This window comes from Kogia breviceps, chromosome 17, assembly GCF_026419965.1.
Source record: "Kogia breviceps isolate mKogBre1 chromosome 17, mKogBre1 haplotype 1, whole genome shotgun sequence".
NCBI lineage: Eukaryota > Metazoa > Chordata > Mammalia > Artiodactyla > Physeteridae > Kogia > Kogia breviceps.
This window is the reverse complement of record NC_081326.1, coordinates 77,109,203-77,128,173: the sequence shown is the minus strand read 5'-3', so window position 1 is coordinate 77,128,173 and position 18,971 is coordinate 77,109,203. Positions and strand designations below refer to the sequence as shown.

Sequence of the window (18,971 nt, the reverse complement as noted above, 5' to 3'; positions counted from 1 at the left end):
ATTAACAAGGCCTTTCCCTGAGCAGTTTTAAAATTTGATAAAGCCCAATTTATTGATTTGTTTTCTTTTACATCTGGTGCCTTGGGCGTTATGTCAACACTCTTCATCATTTGCTAGGTCCAAAGGATTTATGTTTCCTTCCTAAATTTTTATAATTTTACATGTATGATCTGCTTTGAGTTTTGTCTTTAATTTTGTTGTCTTTTGCCATAACTTTTTTTAAAAAATCAGCACATAACTGTCTTTTCTGAGTGTTCTAAGTTAATTATTTTTCTAAATTAGCTTCTGATATATTTATAGTTTTATTTTCTACATTCCAGTCTTCAACTCTTCTGAAATTTACTCTCATAAATGATGTGAGGAAGTGTTCCGACATTGTTTTCTATCTGCCTACGCTGTGCTCAGCACCGTTCCTAAGCGCTTTAGATATAACAACTCATTTAATCCTCACAGCAGCCCTGTGAGGTATCGTAGCGGTATTATCCACATGTCGTAGACTGGAAACTGAGGCTTAGAGAACATAGGTAACTTGCTTAACGTCACACAGTCAGGAAGTGGAAAGATATATATATTTATGTTTGCTATATATATATTTGGTATTTCAACATCTATAGTGGAAATCCCATTCTAGCTTTCTGTACACTTAATTGGGTTGTGTGATTTTTTTTATTGTTATTAATTTGTAGAACTTCTTTATATATTTTGGAGACAAGCCATTTTTAGTTACATGTATTTCAAATGTGTTCTCCCATTCTGTGGCCTGACTTTCTTCTCTCTTAATATTTTGATTGATGTATTTTCTAATTTTAAAAGTTATATATTAATATGTATTAATAAATATATTAGTGTTTTCCTTTATGATTAGTGGGGATTTTGACCTGTTTAAACTTTTGCCCTACTTTCTCACGTTTGTGTGTTGTTTGTTTGTTGCACCACATGGCTTGCGGAATGTTAGTTCCCCAACCAGGGATCGAACCTGAGCCCTCAGCAGTAAAAGCGCGGAGTCCTAACCACTGGACTGCCAGGGAATTCCCATGTCTGTATTTTTTAAAGCATTTATTGCTTCTGTAATTCGAAACATAGAAACACCAGTAGATGCAGACTACTACGGACCTCCCAGTCCTTGTTTTAGCAGGTGCAGTTCCTTTTATAAGAAAGTCAAGTCTTTCAGTTATCTGGACCTGGCACTTCTGGCCCTCCTTGGCCTAGGAAACAGCTGCCCACAGCAGCCCTATAACAAGAGCCCCTGCACAGGTTAGGGGCTGTGGGAAAGGTGTGGGAGACCAAGTTTAACCACAGAGCCATTGGGCAGAAATGTCTAAAGTCAGAGGCTGAAAATACAGGAAAGAAATCGCTGCTCAGGCAACCCAGCAGCGGGATATAGAAAGCTAGAACAGGCCCTTCACAAAAGCCGTCCTAATAGCCGGTGCGCACGTGGGCTCCACGTGTGGTTGGGTCAGTGCCCTTTGAGGTCATGGCAGTTCAGAAGAAGGCCGAGGCCCCGAGACCCTGTGCTTCACAGACAAGGTAAATCTCCTGGTGACTTTTAAGTTGAAAGGTCCAGAGAACACTGCCCCTTCACTGCTTCTTGGATAAAGCACCCCGGGGTCTCTTCATTAATTTTTCTCCTTTCCAGCCTAGAGGTAGCAAAGCTCCGACGGACTCCTGGTTTCACCTGCATCAAATGACTGCAAGTTCCCACACACACACCTGGGACCACCCAGACCCTCCCCTCTCCCCGGCCCACCCGTTAAGTCTCCCCCTCTCCTCCTGACCCCGGTAATTAACTGAGCACCGAGGCTGAGCAGGGCCACGCCCGTGCGGTGGGTTCCCTCTCTGGGCAGACAGGCCCTCCCCCACCAAGAACGCTGCTCTACCACGTGCTGACTGGAGCCCAGACCCTGTCCCATCCCAGACCCCACCAGTCCCCCAGCTCCTGCCTCACACATGCAGCTGGCCACCAGCAGGTGCGTGACACACCAGCCAGACCCCCCTGCCCACATCAGTGGCCCCCAAAGGTGAAGGCGGCATCCAGTGTGCTGGCCGTGGCCTCTGGACTTTATTCCGGCCCTGGGCCTTGGCTGGGGTGAACAGCCGGCTGGAGAGCCATGTCCTGACTCCATGCTGGAGGGAAGAGGGGGAGGCAGGGTCAGGTCAGGGTCACCACCCAGCTCAGCTGTAGCTGTCAGGGTCCGTGTCATCTGGCAGAAAGTAGCGTTGCAGGGCAGGCTGCAGGAGCTGCGGGGGCAGCGGATGGGCAGGCCTGGGCCAGTCTGGGGGGAAAGGCTGCAGTTCCACCCGGGGCAGTGGCAGCTTCAGCGTCCGGATGGCGCCATCCAGGGTGCGGCCCGCCCAGAGCCGGGACAGCATTTGGCCTGGGGGCCAACAGTATAGTGAGACCTTGGGGTGGGGCCAGTGCTCCGCGGGAACTGGGCTGGGATGGGGTAGAGGTCAGGGTCCTATTTCTACCCCTGTCCCTACTCACCCCTCAGTTTCATTGGAGACCTCTGGACCTTGGCCTCCTGAAGCCGGAGGATGGAGTGGTGCCTGGAGGGTAAGGAGGCGGGTTTGGCTGAGCCCGCGCCTCAGCTGTTCCACACAGGCTCTGCCCCAGCCTCTTCCAGGGACCCGTGGCGTGCTCACCACCGGGGTTCCCGGGGCTGTGGCACCACCATGCTGGGCCTCCGTGGGGGCGGGCGAGGCGGCGGGCTCTTGGGCTCCTCCTGCAGGGGGCCCTGCTGCCGAGCCCGATGCTGCGCGCAGAAGAAGTTGAGCGCGTCGATGGGCCCCAGGTCCAGCATTTCTGACTGTGACCAGTTCGTCTGCTCCAGAGACAGTGGCTCATCCTCCGCAGCTGGTGCGGAGGATCGCAAGTGGGCCTCGGGCAAGGGGCAGAAGTGCATCAGTATCTCAGACAGTGCACATCGTCGGGTCTGCCCAAAGCTCATCTGTGCGAGCGTCTGCTGGGCCTGCGACTCCAGGGCAGCCAAGTCCGGCTCTCCGGGTGAGACCACCGGTGAGGGCGTCTGGGAGATGCTTGAGGGCATCACAGAGATATGAACAGTCGCCCCAGAGACCATGGAAATCTGCGACAGGGCCTCCTTCGAAGGAGGATGAAGTGCTGAGGTCTCTGAGACCTCGGGCAGCATCTCTGACAACTTGTCTACCGACGGCGGCACAGTTTCCATCTGCTGGGGGGTTGGCCAGTGGAGGCCGGAGAGGTGCTGCCCTTGGCTCCAAGCCTGAGACCCCACCCCAGACTCCCTCCTGGGGAGGTGCAGGAAGATCCCGGGAGATGGGGAAGGGGTGAGGGATGGGGGAGGATGGAAGAGGCGCAGAGCCAGAGCGGGGCAAAGAGCCCGCTGGCCTAACCTGGCTCTCCCCTCTGCACTTGGGAAAAGCCTGGGGAGAAGGCGAGAGGCTCTGCGGGCGGTGGCCTGGCCCGGCCCCGTCCCGACTCCCGCCCCCGCCCGCCCAGACCTTCAGCTGCCAGATCATTTCCTCCAGCTTCTGGCAGCAGCGCTTGCGCAGTGCGGCCTTGGAGGCGAGGTCCGAGCCCTGGGCCCAGGTCATCATCTCCTTGAACAGGAAGCCCTGCGGGTCCTGAAGGCCGAGTCCATCCAGCAGCTTCCTGAGCTCCGGCCTGAGACAGGTGTGGGAGGCTTCTGGGCGGCCTCCCCGGCAGCAGCGGGGAGGGGGAGGAAAAGGGAGCGGGACTCACCGGCAGGAGGCTGGCGAGTAAAGGAAGTAGCACAGGAGCTCCAGCACCACCTCGCGGGACTCCAGGGAGCAGGCCAGGAGCAGCTGCAGCGCCAGCATCACAAACTGCTTCTGCGTCCCGTCCTGAGCGCAGGGGGAGCGACGCTGGGGCCCGAGGCCTGGGGCGGGGCGAGGCCGGCCTCGGGACTAGGGGCTCACCTGGAGGCTGGGGGGCTGGTCCAGGTTGAGCAGACGCACGAGGATGCCCTGCAGCCGGCTACAGAGGTCTCTGCTGACGTCGGGCCGCAGCCTCAGCAGCGCGTGCAGGATGTGCACACGGTCTGCCCAAGAGGCCTCGTCCAGCAGGTCCGTGAACAGCGAGGCCAGGCCCTCCACCGTGCCCACCTCGGGGTACGCCTGCAGGGATCTGGTGCTGAGGCCTGGCCCCCTGCGCCGCCCCCGGCCGCTCCAGCCTCCCCCTCCCATACCTGAGCCCGTGCTTCCAGAACTCCCCCGAACCTGCAGAGTGAAGATGGGGAAGAGCTTTTTGAACCAGTTCTGGCCGACGAAAAAATGCAGGAACCTAGGCAGATGCCCGTAGCGCTCTTCCCAGAGCGAGTGCCCATAGTGGAACTGGGGGCAGTGAAGACAGGTCTCGGCCCTGGCGGTGTCCTCGCGGGAGCCCATGGGCTTCGGGATGAGACACTCGGGGCTCTAGGGGCAGCGGCAGCGGCAGCAGCTGCAGATCCTGCCCTCCCCAGGCAGCTCCCGCGCCGCTGCCCAGCCCAGCCCCCGACGCCCACCTGAGCCTCCTGCTCCTCGGACTCCAGCAGCTGGTCAGAGAGCTGCCTGTGGGAGCCCAGCGAATCCGACGCCCAGTCCAGATCCTGCCCCTCCTCCTCGTCGTCCTCCTCCTCCCCCTCCTCTCCCAAAAACTGGATCAGCTTCTCCTGCCGCTTGGCACGCGGCCGCCTGCCGCCCCGCAGCTGCCACAGGTCGTCCTGGCTCCCGCCTGGCTGCGAAGTGGAGAGCGAGGCCGTGGCCGCGGGAGCTGCGTGGAGCCGGCCCCGCCCCCGACCTCGCCCCGCCCCTTGCCTTGCTCTCGCCCCGGCGCCTGAGCGGGCCCAGGGCTCCGAGGCCGCCGCCCTCCACAGGCAGCCACATCTGCTGCAGCACCACCGAGTTGGGCTCGCAGCCCGGGAAGCGGATGGGCCGCCGCCAGTGCTGCAGGTGGAGCACAGCGGGGCAGGTTGAGGGCCCGGACTCCACCTGCCCCAGAGACCACGCTGGCAGGGCACCCCGGCCACCAGCCCAGCTCTGCCCGCCCGATGTCCAAGAGCTGAGTTGGGCTCACACGCCCTGCCCACGACACACAGACAGGAAGAAAGAATCTCTAGAAATCAGGCCGAAGGGCAGGCGGTGAGTGTGGCATCAGCTGTGGTAACTGAGGAGGGAAATCTGGGTAACAGCTGGCCTTTGGGGAGCCCTGACACCCACGTGGTCTCCACAGGACTCAGCCCCCGGTCCTGGAGCAGAGACGCTGATAAGAAGGGGGCGGTAGGAGGCACTTCCCCGGCGGCCCACTGGTTAGGACTCCGTGCTTTCACTGCTGGGCCGGGGTTCAATCCCCGGTCGGGGAACTGAGATTCCACAAGCCGCGCGGCGTGGCCAAAAAACGAAGGGGACGATAGGAGCTCGAGGGGGGTTACTGGGGGCTTGGGTGGTGGAGTAGCGGCCGAAAGGATCCGTTGCCCACCGGGGAAGGTAAGAGTGCCAGATGTGTGGGGAGAAGGGGCTGGGCCTGTCTGGGCATCTGGAGGGGAAGAGGGTGGCAAGGCCGGCTCTCACTGACTGCTCCCCTCAAGGGAGGGGACTCTGGCCTCCCAGACAAAGTCCACAGAGGCCTCAGCCTCCCAACCCTTGCGCTGGGGAGCGGCTGCAGAAGCGACCGCTGGCAGAGGCTCTGGCGCTGCCTGGCTCCCGCTCTGAAGCCCCTGGCCCTGTGGCAGCCAGTTCTCAGGGTGAGGAGTCAGGGCACGCAGAGCGCAGCAGTATCAAAACTGGGCCCGGGGGCGACGGGCGCGGGTGGGCGTGGCCCTCGGGGCAGAGTCGGGCACACAGGCTTACAGCAAAGGGAAGATGGCGTCACAAGAAGGGCCCCCCGGGGAGGGAAGAGCCTCAGGACAGCGAGGGGCTCTCACCCCATAGGGCTGAACAGCGGCAGGGAGGAAGCCCCTGAGCTTGGAGAGGCGCTCCTGGGGCCGCCTCTTCAGCAGCAGGGGGGTCTGGGGATGGGACAGGGCTCAGAGCTGAGTTTGGACCCCAGTGTCCCTGCATCTCTGCCTTCGGGCGGCAGCCTCCGCCCGCCTGGGCCCCTCACCCTGCGCTGCAGGTGGGAGGACGGTGGATCTGGGGCCACGGGCTTCTCCCCGTGGAGCCGCTCCAACTGCAGCTGCAGCTGCAGACTAAGGCCCAGTTCGCGGCTCGGGGAGGAGCGGGCCAGCAGCTGGGGTGGAAGGAGGAGTCGGGGGTGGGGCAGGAACCGCGAGGTGAAGGCAGAGGGGTGGGGGTCGCCGCAAGCCTCACCTGTGACGCTCTGCTGTGCAGCATCCGGGGGGTGCCGGGGGGAGGCAAGGGCACTCGGGGAGGGCGGGCAAAGCGCTGGCCCAGGGTCCCAAGGGCCTGTGGTGGCGAGGCTTCAACGCCCCCGAGATCGGGGACATCTCTGGGCAGGGCGCACACGTCCCAGGTCTGTCTCTCCACCGTGAGGGTCACGGTGCGCCACTGCTGGGATTCTCCTCTGGAATACTTGCCCTGGCAGGGAGGGCAGGGCAGACGGGCAGTGTCAGAGGCCCCGGGTGAAGGGAGGGACTGGGGAGGCCCCACACTGACCAGCAGACCAGGGCCATAAATCAGACGGAAGTAGTTATCAAAGGCCTCCTGGCACTGCTGCCAGGAGGGTGGGGGCCGGGCTGCAGGGCCCACCAGCCCCAGCTTCAGCTGCTGAAGGTCTTGGTCCCGGGCAATGAAGGCTTCCAGGTCCTGGGGTGAGGGTCAGGGGTCAGCGCATCCTTCCTTGAGCCTTGCTGCGTGCCCCTAGACGAGCACAGGGATCCCAGGCCTGCCCCAGGGACTGAAGAGGAAAGGCCTGAGCCAGGGTCGGGGGGCAGGGCTGGGGCACTGCGGTGGAGAGGGGGTCGGAGCCACCCCACCTTCTCTAACACTGGCTGCTGAGGCGTGGCCGTCTGGTGATGGATGAAAGACGAGGCTGTGCTGCAGACAGGGAGGGACACGGGTGGGACGCTGGGTGGCATTACCAGTGGGCTAGGGCAGAGGCTGGGACAGGGACCCGGGGGTGGTGGCCAGGCCCCTGGTGGGGAACCACAAACAGCCAGGAGTGGGAAGGCCGGGACTGGGACGGGCTTGCGGTGGGTGGCCAAGGGGCCTGGGAGCACTGAGCCAGGCCCTGACCCAGGGGAGCCAGGTCGGGGCCTCCGGGACGGCTCGGCTGGGCCTGCCGGCAGACCTGAGGCTGGCCACCCCACGCAAGTTGGCGAGCCTCTGCAGCTGGGCTGGGATCATCGACTCCTGGCTGGTCAGCGGCAGTGGAGGGTCATCCACCACATCAGGGACATCCTGGCACAGCTTCTGAGCAGGGGAAAGGAGCCTGGAGCCCTGGCCTCGGTGGCTTGTCTGCCCACAGCAGCCCCACCCCGCCTACCTGTGCTCAGCACACACCTTAATCAGGTAAGATGTGGGCAGGTAGAGCCTGTGGGCCACGAGGCAGAGGCAGGAGCCCAGGGCCAGCACTAGGTCCCCACTGTTACTGCAGAAGCTCAGGGCCTGAGGAGCACCGTTCAGCTGCAGGAGCCTGGAGGGTTGTTCAGACCGACAGTCCGGCCCTGCTCCTTGGAACAGAAGACGGAGGCAGCGGCAGAGGCAAGCCCCCCCGCCCCAGCCCCAGCCCACCGCAGTAGGCGGTTCTCCGCGGTCCAGATGCGGATGGTGCCGTCCAGGCTGGAGCAGGCGTACAGCTTGAGCGTGGGGCAGCAGCACAGGCCTGGGGGGCCAGGACTCAGGGTCAGGGGCCAGAACCATCTGGCAGCCCGGACTTCACCTCTGCCCTGCCCGCTCACCGGTGATGTGGTCCGTGGGGTCATCCTGGGGCCGGCGATCAAAGCATGGGCTGTTACCCAGGCCAAACTGCACCAAGCCATAGGTGGCGCTGTTCAGGTCCTCGAAGCCCGCGATGATGCGATTCCCGAGGGCGCAGAGCACCACTGCCGGGTGGCAGCAGGAGAAGGTGCGCAGGAGGCGCAGACTCTCCTCGGCATATGGGAAGACGCGCCACATCTTCACGGTCGAGTCTCCCCCTGTGGGGGCAGGAGCCACGGTGGGGCCTTTGGGGAGGGAAGGGGTTCCCAGGCCGGCCGTGGAGGGAGGAGAGGTACCCACCCGAGGACACGATGCTGTTCCAGGTGGACGCAATGGCGGTGACGGGGCCTGGGCCGTGCGCCTCCGTACGGAAGACCGTCTTCGAGGAACGCAACTCGAGTACGGATAGGGTGCCATCAGTGTGCCCCACCACGAGCAGGTACCTATGGGTGACCACAGCCTGTTCGTGTGGGCCCGGCCGCCTTGCCCAGCCCTGGCTGGCTCCGGCACCCACCAGTTCTTGTCCTTCCAGGCCCCAGCCACGTCGCTGCGGCACAGCTCGCCCTTGTACTGTCGCACTATCTCCCAGGTGGCGAACGCGCTCCGGGGGTCCGTGAGGTGGCTGTATAGGTGCAGGCAGCAGGGCCAGGGCGCCGGGGGCGGTGGCGGGCACAGGCGGTGCAGCACGCGCATGGGGCTGCGTGCTGCGTTGGCGCACAGCAGGTGCCCGGCGCGCGTCAGCAGCCACAGCACCTCGCGGGGCAGGCAGTAGGCCACGGCGGCCGCGCAGTCCTCGGGCTCCAGCAGAAGCACGCTCACGGCGCGTCCGCTGGAGACTGACACCAGGTAGACGGCGCCGTCGGCGCAGGCGCACACGAGGCGCGTGGGCAGCTGCGCTTGCGGGGCCGTGGGCGAAGGCAGCGCCGGCGCCACCTGCAGGTGGAGCACCGGCGCCGACAGCTGGGCCAATGGCGAGTAGAGCTCCCGCACGCGCCACAGCTCCACACTGTGGGCGCGCACGGAGAGCAAGGGCCAGCCGGGCCCGGCGGGAGCCAGCAGATGGCTCACGGTCTCCGACGGCTCGCTCGGGCCCCGGCGGCTCGGCGCCACCTCACCCACCTGCGCCCCTGCCTGCAGGTCCCACGTGCGCAGTGTCCCGTCTTGCGAAGCCGACAGCACGAGGGCCGTGTTCGGGAGCACGGCCACCGCAGTCACCGGGCCTGCGGGAGGGGCGCGGGTCACTCCTGAGCACCAGGGACCGAGGGAAGGGGAGCCGTCGGTCAGGGTCATGACCAGGGCGGAGAAGCTTGGCCAGGAGCCCGTGGAGATCCTGTGCCCGGAGCTCTCGAAGGCAGGGCTGTGCCCAGGGTGAGGGGAGACCACACCTCAATAGCCACTGTGGCACGGCACACCTGTGTGTCCCACGAACACCATCCGGATCTGCCAGTCAGCCTCCCACACCTTCACCGTGCTGTCCCGGGAAGCTGTCACCATGGCCCCCACCTCTCTACAGTACGCCAGGTCGGAGATGGTGCTGAGGGGTGAGAGGGAGGCCCGTGGACTCAAGACTGCAGTGTGTGTGTGTGTGTGTGTGTGTGTGTGTGTGTGTGTGTGTGTGTGCGCGCGCGCGCGCGCGCGCGCATATGCCGGCACCCCTGCCACGACCGGATTTCTGTCGCGGACTCACCTCATGATTCCTCCCTCTCCCACCAGCCCCTGGGCCCCTCCTCACGTTTTGTGCAGATCCCGACGCACATCTGTGAGAGCCCAGGTGTGCAGATCAAAGGTGAGCACGGCTGAGCCGCAGGCTGCGCAGCAGCATGGGACGTGAGGGGGATGCCGAGGCCCCAGAGCCAGACGGCCAAGCGCACCCGAGAGGCTTGGTGGCAGCTGCAGAGGGGACCCATGGGGAACCAGGCAGCGACCCCCTGCACGGAACTTCCAGAGCGCCAGGCTTCCACCCGCCTCCGCCACCAGCAGCAGCCTGGGGTCGGGCACCGGCAGGCAGCAGACTGGCTCGCGGCCCGGCACCCTGCGCTCCACTGGCTTACTCTGCCACAGCAGGCTGAGGTCGGACCTTAGGATGGCCAGGCCCCCTGGGCCCCAGCCCACAAAGCGGCCCACAGTGCCCAGCTCACCCAGCACTGCTACCAGCCCTGTAAGCGCGACCGGAGCCAGCAGCTTCTCTTGCGCCCAGCCATCCTCTCTGCGCAGGTGCAGGCGGCCCGCACCGTCCAGCACCACGAAGCGTCTGCCCACGGGGTCCTGTGCCACCGAACACAGCCCGGCTGCCACCTCCAGGCGGCGCAGCAGCTCTAGCCCGTGCGTCAAGTGCGCCACGCGCAGCTCAGCTCTCTTTTCCTGCAGACCGGGACCAGCAAGGCTGCCGTAAACTTGGCGGGGGCCAGGGGTTAAGGGGCGGGGGTGTAGGCAGCACCCACTTAGGGGAGCCAAGAGGATCCGGGCTGGGGTCTTGCAGGGGACCCCTAGGGGAGGAGCCAAGCCGGAAAGAGGCCTTGAGACAGATGCCGTGCGCAAGCCGCACCTTTTCCACAAACGTCTGGAGGCCTGTACGCAGGAGCAGCCACAGTTGGCGGGCACGGGCGCTCAGGGTCACGTTCTGCCACCGAGAGTTGCTTGTAAAAAGCCGTGGGGCCGGCTCCTTAAACGATGACTCTGCGAACCGGCAGCGGAAGCCCTGTCGGTGTGGCCTTGGGCCCCTAACCCTGGAGATCATGGGCAGCCAAGGCCCCTCCTGAGGGCCCTGTCAGGTTAGGGGACTGCCCAGGGAGTGCTGCATTCCCAGAGGACAGAACCAGCGCTTGAGTGAGGCCTGCGGCTAAGCGGGCCTTCTGGGGGTCGAGGCCGGGCCACCTCACCATCCTCTTCGTTGAGCAGTCCCGGGTCCGGGACGTCGTAGATGTCGGCATCATACAGGTCCAGGTCTGGAATCAGGTGGTCGCCTTCTACGGTAAAGGGGTTGCTTTCATCCAGCACTTCTGGCTCCATTTAAGGAGCCGCCGGCTCAACAGCCCCCCTAGGACCGTTGCTAGGATACCGGACGCAGCAGGCCCCGCCCTCGACGCAGGCCCCGCCCCCACACCCCATGAGCCTCCTTGCACACTGAGTCACAGAAACTTTTATTGGAAGCAAACCAGCTGCAGCAAAGTGACACTCAGTGCACGCCGCCCGATGGGCAAGGTGGGGAGTACAGGGGGGCGGATGACCCCTGGGGACCGCCTGCTGGGTCTCCGGCCCTTTGGGCTGGAGTGTGCAGGTCCAGGCCTGACCCTGCACAAAATACAAAAATAAACTCTGTGGTCCAGCTGTCCCTGCCCGTTGTCAGTTCGTTTGGGCGGGGCAGTGGCTCTTCCCACCAGGCCCTGTGCCGTTGCTGTCCAGTCCAGCCACCACGTGGGCAGCAGGAGCCTGTGGGGCTGTGGGGACATCCACAGGCTACAGCCAAAGGTCTAGGCAGGTGTGGCCTGGAGTGGCGCTGGTGCTGTGGCAGCGCCAGGATCTGGCCGGCAGCTATGGAGGCCCTGGGGCCCCTCAGGTGGGCAGGTCCAGGCACTGTTTGAAGCTGGGTGAAGCTAGGGCCTCTGTTCCTCCTCTTCACATACAGATCACCGGGACCCTGGGCAAACGGTGGCACATAGTGAGTTCTGAGCAGCGCACACTCAGGAGACCAGGCAGAGGGGGCCCCACCCTGCCCTGCACACCCCAGGCTGCAGGGAGGGAGGCCACTGCAACCGCCACACACCTGTCCTCTTCCATGGTGCTGGTCTCCTCGGGGCCGCCCTCGCGGCCTCCACCTCCACTCTCTTCCTCATCCTCCTCCTCTTCCCCGAGCTCCATGTCCAGCTCATTGCCTGCCTCCGAGGGAGTGTAGGTGGATCCACTGGGGGTGGGGGGGACCAGTCTTAAAGCCACCTACCCCCAGCCTGCTACTAACCCCAGGGAGGGTGTCTGGGGAGGACAAAGTTGGGAGTGGGGTGGGCCAAGCTGGGGAAACGGTGTGGGGGCCAAACAGGGAGGTAAAGGAAGGCAGGTGGATAGGTGCCAGCCAACCTGATAGAGCGGCAGCTGAAGAACACAATCCGTTTCAGCCGCTTGTTGTAGAAGAAGTAGTTGAAGGACCAGAGGCTGCCATCTTCCCCAAAGGGATCTGAGTCCAAGTCTGGGTTGTAGCTGGGGAATGTGGGGCGAGATGTGGTGGAAGGTCCCAAGTGCCACACACCCAGGACCCCCCTGCAGGGATGCCAGCTCACCTGTAGATGTCGCACTCAGCCAAGCAGATCTCCTCATCCACCGCGTTCCACAGCTGCGGCTTCAGGGCCCTGAAGTCCTCGCGGACAGCCGAGAACAGACTGCAGTTGACTGCGTTCACCACCTAGGATGGTCACAGTCGGGGCTGACTAGGACCCAGAACACCAGGCATGAACTGGGCCGAGCCCCAGTAAGTTAGGGAGGACACCGGGGATGGTTGTGGGCCTGCAGGTTCCTTCCCAGACCCGACCCTCACCCAGCTGAGGCTGGGCTCCCGGCTGAACTCGTGGCTCCGGGCTGTGCTGAAGTCATAGTCCGGCCGGAAGGACTCGTTGAGCGTGGCAATCAGGTAGAAGAGGGTCTTGCGGCTGCACTTGTCGCTGAGGGGGCCCTCGTCCTCGCCACCTTGGCTCTTACTCAGTCTGCACAGAGAGAAGCGTCAGCCTGGCACTGCCCCGCTTGCCAGTCCACAGTGGGCAGGCCCTGCCCAGCTCACCTGCTGGGGCTGAGGCCCGAGGTCTGGGGTGGGGACAGTGCCTCCAGCACGTGTGGCTGGCCCTCCTGGCAGAATTGCTTGAACATGTGCTTGTCGTCACCCGCCATCTTACACGAATAGCTTTCAATCCTAGAGACGCAAGCAGAGGACCATGAAGCATGCCACCCCCACCAGGCTCAACCCAGAGACAGGGCAGAGTGACCTCTGAGATGCCAGCCTCAGAGCCCCGGCCTCACCTGCCAATGATGTGGGCATCTCCTGTCTCCACGGTCAGCTGCGAGTTGATGGCCTCGAAGCTGGAGTTCTCCAACAGCTTCATGTCCTCGGGAAGGAGATCCTGTGCTCCGAAGGGCTATTGCTGCCTGAGGATAGAGGTCAGTTCATGGGTGTCTGGCCCTTGGGGCTCCACCTTCAGCCTTCCTCCCAGTCAGTGGCGCCACTGTAAACAACTTGGGTCCCTCCTGCAGCCTGCTCCCAGGCCTTCAGCACTGGAGGGAGAGGTGATGAGAGCGGCAAGTCCAGGCCCCAGATCAGCCACACCACTTGCACCTCACAGGAGTTCTTGGGCCAAGCTGGGGGACCCACCGGGGATCCTGCTAACCCCGGGGCTGCTGGGTTAGTCTCTCCCTCAACACCCCCCATCCCGACACAAGAGCCCTACCCACCAAGGGGGGCCCTGTGAGCCCGCGAAGGGACGTGACTCCTGCAGTGCCCCTCCACCCGGGATCCTCAGCCCGGGTAAGAACCCGCACCCAGTTAGGAACCAGGTCACCTGGGGCTCGGCCCTGCCGTCACCTGAACGCGGCGCTCTTTCCTGTTCTACAGGCTGCTTTCTAGTGAGCTCCTCCTTTTTCTCCGGAAGTACGACAGGGAGCCGGAGGGAGGCCCCGCGGCCCCCGAAGGGCCTGTCAGCCGCGCAGCTAGGGCGCTGCAGCGTCTACCTGGTTCTAAGGGGAACCCCAGCCAAGCCGCGCGAACTACAAGTCCCAGGAAGCCGTGCGCCCTGGGAGGTGCGCGTGCGCCCCAGCGCGAAGCCTGCTGGGGGCTGTAGTTCTGGAGGGCCCGAGTCGGCACCAGGCACAGGGCGTACACCTACCTGCTTCCTCTGCGCTCAATCGGGCCGGGCCGGACCAGGCAGGGTCAGGTCGATTGGTGTCGGTCCGGGTGAGAAGGCGGTGCGGGCCCCGGGCAGCACGGACGCCTCAGGACCGGAGTGCGGCGCCGCGGCCTCCGCTCGGGCCGCACTGTATCCGGGGAAAGAAGCTCCGCAGCGACGTCCCGTTACTCCCGGCCCCGCCGGCCCATCCGGGCTGCCACCGCGACATAGCCTCGCCCATGCACGGCGCCCGGCTATCGCGACCGACCTGCCCGCCGACCGCCACAGAAGGCCCGAGCAAGGGAGCGAACGACCTCTATCTCCCCGGGCCGGACAACAACAAGCGTCCGCCAGGCCCGGCCCCACGCGTCTGAATGGCCCGCTCCAGCCGCCGGGACCGGGAGCTCGCAGAGCCATTGGGGGCAGTACCCGCCGCTCAGTCCTATCTTCCACTCCTACTGGCTGTGGCGCCTGTCAGTTGTCTTCTCGGCCGTGCTAACCCGCCTTCCTCCCTGGCGCTCATTGGTCGCGGCCCCTCGCCGGCTCCGCCCCAGGTGCTGTCCGGGTTCCCCGGAGGGACTAGCGGACAATCGAGGTGTGGGCTGGAGGGGGCAACAGAGTGTTCGGTGGGCGGCGAGAGGCTGGCGGCGGCCCAGAAGGCGCTTGGGAGCGCGTCCACCTCCCGCCAGACGCGGGGTTCGACAAGGACCACTGGGCTGCAGCCCCCAGCCGAGCCTCTAGGGCCTTCCAGTCGTGGCCGGTACTTCAGTCCCTGAAGCTTTGCCCAGAGTACAGGCCTCCAAGCCCAGCCTCGCCCGCCGGAGTTCGAAGACCCTCTGGCCATGTCCATCGTGGGCGAAGCGGGAGGGTCAGACGGCTCCAACGCTCGGGCGGCTCCCGGAACCCCAGGCTCGCGGGCCCAGTTTCCGGCCGGTGGAGGCGCTCAGCGGCCCGAGGCCACGGAAGCGGGCTCGTGGGGCCGGGCCGGGACCGGACCGGAGATGGCGCCGCCAGTAGGCGGCGCGGCTGCGGCCTCGGACCCCGGCTCGGCCGCGGTGCTCCTGGCCGTGCACGCCGCGGTGAGGCCGCTGGGCGCGGGGCCTAACGCAGAGGCGCAGCTGCGGAGGCTGCAGCTGAGCGCGGACCCCGAGCGCCCAGGGCGCTTCCGGCTGGAGCTGCTTGGCGCGGGGCCCGGGGCGGTGAGTGGGGGCGGTGGGGCCGCGCTGCCTGGCCGCTGAACCCGAGGCCATGCCCTTCCATTCGCCAGCTGCATGCTGTTGAGCAGTTACCTTTTCTTTGCTTCTGTTTCCTTATGTGTAAGATGGGGATAATGCTGGTACCTGCCTTCGTAGAACTAGTATGAGGGTTTCATAAGGTAATACGTGTAAAAAGGGTTTAGGACGGTGTAAGTGGCCTACAAATGTTACTTCGTGTTCCTTTGGTCGTCATGCAGTATGTGCTAGGGGGAGGCACTGAGCCCGGACTCTCCCCCTCCTCAGGTCAGTCTGGAGTGGCCCTTGGAGTCCGTCTCCTACACCGTCCGAGGCCCCAGCCAGCATGAGCTGCAGCCTCCACCAGGAGGGCCTGGGACTCTCAGCCTGCACTTCGCCAACCCTCAGGAAGCTCAGCGGTGGGCAGCCCTGGTCCGACATGCCACCGTGGAAGGACAGAATGGTCAGTGCCCTGGGGTGAAGATTCACTGGGACTGGGACAGTGTTAATTCTGCGAGAGAACAGGAGTAGCCCCAACCCCCCAGGTCTCAATGGGGGGAGTAGTGGGGAAAGCTGAGCCTGCCTTACCCACTGCTGGGGTTCTGGGAGGACTCCCAGGAGGGAGGAAGTAGAGAAAAGGAACAGAGACTGAAGAGCTGGAGCCTGGAGTGCCAGACAAGTGGGGAGGGCCAGAGCACGCAGGCCCTCAGGACTTGGGTGAGAAAACGGACTATATGAAAAGCTATGGGAAGGTATTAAGTGGGAGAGGGACAGGCTCAGATTCGAGCTACTTAAGACTGGTTGAGACCTGCGTTCGTGTGGGTGGTGCAGGTAGGGCCGGAGAGAAGGATGTTTCCAGAGATGCTTAGGAGATGGAATTGGCTGGGTTTCCTTGAGGTTGAAATGGAAGAGTGAGTGGTTGAGACAGAAAGCTTGCAAGGAACAGACACTGGGGAGCTCCCAGATGGAGGGCCTTTTGGGGAGGGCGTAGAGGTGGTCAAGTTCTTCAACGTGTGGGAGGGAAGGGAGGTAGGTGGATCTGGACTGGAGCTGGGGCTCTCAAGAGATAAAGGTTGGGGGTAGAAAAGGTCACCAGGAGAGAAAAGTGGGAAGAGAAGAGGGTCCGGAAGGCAGGCAGTGCATCAGGGAGAGTCCACAGATGCATCAGAACAGCTGTCAGAGGGGTGAGAAGAAAACCACACACTGAGATGGAAGAGAGGTCCAGACAACAGCATCTGCAGAGAAAGGGCTTTTTCTTTCGTTCATTCGTTCGTCCGTTGGTTCACCCAATGTGTGTTCAGCACCTGTAGTAAGTACTCTTTTGAGGCCTTAGAGATTTAGCATGAATAAAACTTTAAATCCCTGCTCTCTTGAAGCCGGCATTTCTGGAGAGAAGACAGATGTATAAAATCAGTAAAATAAATTCTGTCAGATGGTGGAAAGGATGGGAGTGCTGGAAGGGAGGGGTTTGCAATTTAAAATAGGGTGGCAGGGAAATCCTCATTAAGGTGACCCTTGAGTGAAATTTAAAGATTATGGGGTGAACCATGTGGCCTGGGAGCAGCAGGTTCAAAAGCCCCAAGGCAAGAGTATGCATGAGATCTTTGGGGCTCAGCTGAGGCCAGGCCAGGCCTGGTGCTGGGTGCTCGGGAGCCCTGCTTATCTCAGTGGGAGGACAGCTCAGAATACTGAGGCCACCACAGGAGCTGCATCAGCACCGCATGGGCAGGGCCTCAAGTGGGTGGTAAGCAGAGACAGCAGCATGCCCAGGGCAGGCATCGGCTGGAGAAGGTTTGTTTGGCAAGGGAGCAGCCCAAGGTGTTCTGTGATGATGGTAGAGCCGAGAGAGAGGATGGAGGTCCCCGAGGACAACAAAAGGAGGCCATCTTGACTGCAGGGCTCCTGGTGAGTAGTATGGGGTGGGCTCCTTCTGAGGACCTCCTTTGGTTCTGCTGCGAGGCCAGGGAGCCTCTTGGCTGGCTGAGAGGGCCTGTACAGGCCAAGAGAAATGGCCCGGCCTCTGTGGAGGAGGGGCACGGGTGGGACTGGGCAGCAGAAGGGACCAAAAGGACTACAGAGCCCAAGGAAGAGCCAAGTGCAGCTCTGTGGAGTCAGCCGGGACCTCTGGGGTTTGCAAGCGCCAAGGCTGGGGAAAAGGCCTGGCTTGAAGTGTGGCCACGGTGGGGCCCTGGCAGGGGCTGAGGTGAGGAGGGAGGAGACAAAGGTACCGGAAACCTGAGGTCAGAGAGCAGAGGCCTGGGTGAGTTCTCAGCTGGGGGCTAGATCTCAGGAGTCCACCAGCCCACCCCACCCCACATCTTCCCTCCTAGGCAGTGACACCCTGACCCCAGCCCTAGGCTCAGAAACGTGCCCTGTTTCCCCGCCCAGTCTCGAAGTGCCTGCAACCAAGGCCCCCCAGCCCAAGGTGGATCTTCCTTGGCGCCCTGGAGACTTGATGGAGAAAGGTAAAGGCAGGGGGCTGGAGGGGCTGGGGGGGCAGCCCGTGGGGGGCTGTGACGGTCCCCTCTCCCCTGCAGAGGACCTAGCAGGGCACCTGAGCCGGGCCATAAAGGGTGGGGATGAGAAGCGGGCAGCCCAAGCAGCAGCCATCCTGGCCCAGCATCACGTGGCCCTCAGCATCCAGCTCCAGGAGGCCTGCTTCCCTCCTGGCCCCATCAGGTAAGGCCTGGGACTTCTATCTCACCTTGACCTCCCAGCCCTCTCAGGTCCCCAGTCCTTACCGCTGACCTACATTCTGGCCCAGGCTACAGGTTACAGTTGAAGATGCTGCATCCTCTGCCCATGTCTCACTGCCAGTCCACCCCCGCTCCACCATCGGGGCCCTCCAGGAGCAGGTGAGCACGGGGTCTGGGGAACCCTGCCGGGGGGACCTGGGCGACATTCCGACACTCTGGCCCCAGGTATTCTCGGAGTTCGGCTTCCCACCGGCTGTGCAGCGCTGGGTCATCGGGAGGTGCCTGTGTGTCCCCGAATACAGCCTTGCTTTCTACGGGGTCCAGCGGGATGGGGACCCTGCTTTCCTCTACCTGCTCTCAGCCCGAGAGGCCCCAGGTCAGTCCCTGATCGGAGTGGGATGAGGAAGGTGGCGGGCAGCCTGACATGGTCCTGAGTCTCGTCCCTCTACGGCAGGATGCAGTCCTCAGCGCCCCCAGAAGATGGATGGGGAACTAGGCCGCCTGTTTTCTCAGTCGCTGGGGCTGCCCCAAGCCCCTCAGCCAGCTGGCTCCAGCCTGCCCAACTCCCTTCAGGTGGTCAAGGGACTGGGCAGGGAGGGCCTAGGAGGCTGTGGGCATTGAAGGAATGGGTAAGCAGTAACTGTGTCCTCACCTCCCCAGCCCGGCTGGCCCTGCCCTTCCTGCACCTTCATCAATGCCCCAAGCCGACCCGGCTGTGAGATGTGCAGCACCCAGAGGCCCTGTGCTTGGGACCCCCTTCCCACAGCCTCCACCCAGCAGCTACCGAAGGTACCAGGGGCAGAGGCAGGGGAGGGGATGGGGGCAGGGGGCAAAACAAGTAGAATGACCCATCTTCTGCCCCTGTCCCCAGGTCACAAGGAGAGAGGATGGCCCTTCCCTCCCAGGCCCAAGGTCCCTGGACCCCCTCCTGAACCTCTCAGGGAACCTCTGCTGACTGACCGCTCGCTGGAGACCAATCTGGGGTTCCTGGGGAGGGGCTGTGAGCTGGAGTCATTAAATACGCTTGTGAGCCAGCTGCGTGCCCCTTCACTGTGCCCTTGTGCAGACTGGGCTGCTGGGAGAATGCAGAGCAGGGCGCAGCCCCTCAGATGAAACTTGGCAGAGAGGCAGGGGTGGCGGCTCCCCGGCTGGGCCCAGGTGGCTACTGAAGACCATACTTGGGACGCAAGCCCCCTGAAATCTCCCAGGCCCCAAGGGTGCTTAGGACACCCCCTGCCTGCTGACCACTGGGCTGGGCCCTCTGAGCCCCACCCAGCCCTCAGCTGACAGCCCTCCTTTTCCAACCAGAGCCTCTCAGGTACACAGCCCCTGCCTGTCTCCTCTCTGCT

General features: G+C 63.0%; 3 protein-coding genes and 1 long non-coding RNA gene across 6 annotated transcripts; 2 read left to right on the top strand and 2 right to left on the bottom strand.

The window, feature by feature from the left end:
- Window positions 1-1,041: 1,041 nt before the first annotated feature.
- Window positions 1,042-10,947, bottom strand: WDR97 (WD repeat domain 97). Its single transcript, XM_067017858.1, has 23 exons — window positions 10,734-10,947; window positions 10,400-10,530; window positions 9,587-10,215; window positions 9,267-9,388; window positions 8,369-9,074; window positions 8,155-8,297; window positions 7,836-8,072; window positions 7,669-7,759; window positions 7,438-7,570; window positions 7,226-7,347; window positions 6,912-6,972; window positions 6,286-6,741; window positions 6,080-6,205; window positions 5,901-5,984; window positions 4,842-4,923; window positions 4,452-4,711; window positions 4,219-4,353; window positions 3,919-4,116; window positions 3,722-3,843; window positions 3,481-3,643; window positions 2,644-3,101; window positions 2,486-2,547; window positions 1,042-2,375 (listed from the first exon to the last, which is right to left on the bottom strand). The coding sequence occupies exons 1-23, from the start codon at window positions 10,861-10,863 to the stop codon at window positions 2,173-2,175; spliced, it is 4,854 nt and encodes a 1,617-aa protein (XP_066873959.1). The 5' UTR covers window positions 10,864-10,947; the 3' UTR covers window positions 1,042-2,172.
- On the top strand, window positions 6,327-11,185 carry LOC136792920 (uncharacterized). The gene is made up of 2 exons (XR_010837541.1): window positions 6,327-7,446; window positions 7,532-11,185. It is a non-coding gene; the product is annotated as an uncharacterized lncRNA (long non-coding RNA).
- MAF1 (MAF1 homolog, negative regulator of RNA polymerase III) lies at window positions 10,978-14,585 on the bottom strand. The gene is made up of 8 exons (XM_059043364.2): window positions 13,716-14,585; window positions 12,856-12,981; window positions 12,620-12,748; window positions 12,380-12,545; window positions 12,126-12,247; window positions 11,926-12,045; window positions 11,618-11,755; window positions 10,978-11,491 (listed from the first exon to the last, which is right to left on the bottom strand). The coding sequence occupies exons 2-8, from the start codon at window positions 12,936-12,938 to the stop codon at window positions 11,470-11,472; spliced, it is 780 nt and encodes a 259-aa protein (XP_058899347.1). The 5' UTR covers window positions 12,939-12,981; window positions 13,716-14,585; the 3' UTR covers window positions 10,978-11,469.
- Window positions 13,662-18,656, top strand: SHARPIN (SHANK associated RH domain interactor). 3 transcript variants are annotated; one of them, XM_067017827.1, is made up of 9 exons: window positions 13,662-14,269; window positions 15,215-15,389; window positions 17,257-17,391; window positions 17,464-17,605; window positions 17,691-17,781; window positions 17,848-17,998; window positions 18,077-18,195; window positions 18,283-18,411; window positions 18,494-18,656. In XM_067017827.1, the coding sequence occupies exons 1-9, from the start codon at window positions 14,090-14,092 to the stop codon at window positions 18,575-18,577; spliced, it is 1,206 nt and encodes a 401-aa protein (XP_066873928.1). In that variant the 5' UTR covers window positions 13,662-14,089; the 3' UTR covers window positions 18,578-18,656. The 3 variants fall into 3 exon arrangements, with proteins under 3 accessions (XP_066873928.1, XP_058899320.2, XP_058899318.1); XM_059043337.2 differs by lacking the exon at window positions 13,662-14,269 and adding an exon at window positions 14,276-14,914; XM_059043335.2 differs by lacking the exon at window positions 13,662-14,269 and adding an exon at window positions 14,388-14,914 and having other exon boundaries at window positions 17,691-17,998.
- Window positions 18,657-18,971: the final 315 nt, after the last annotated feature.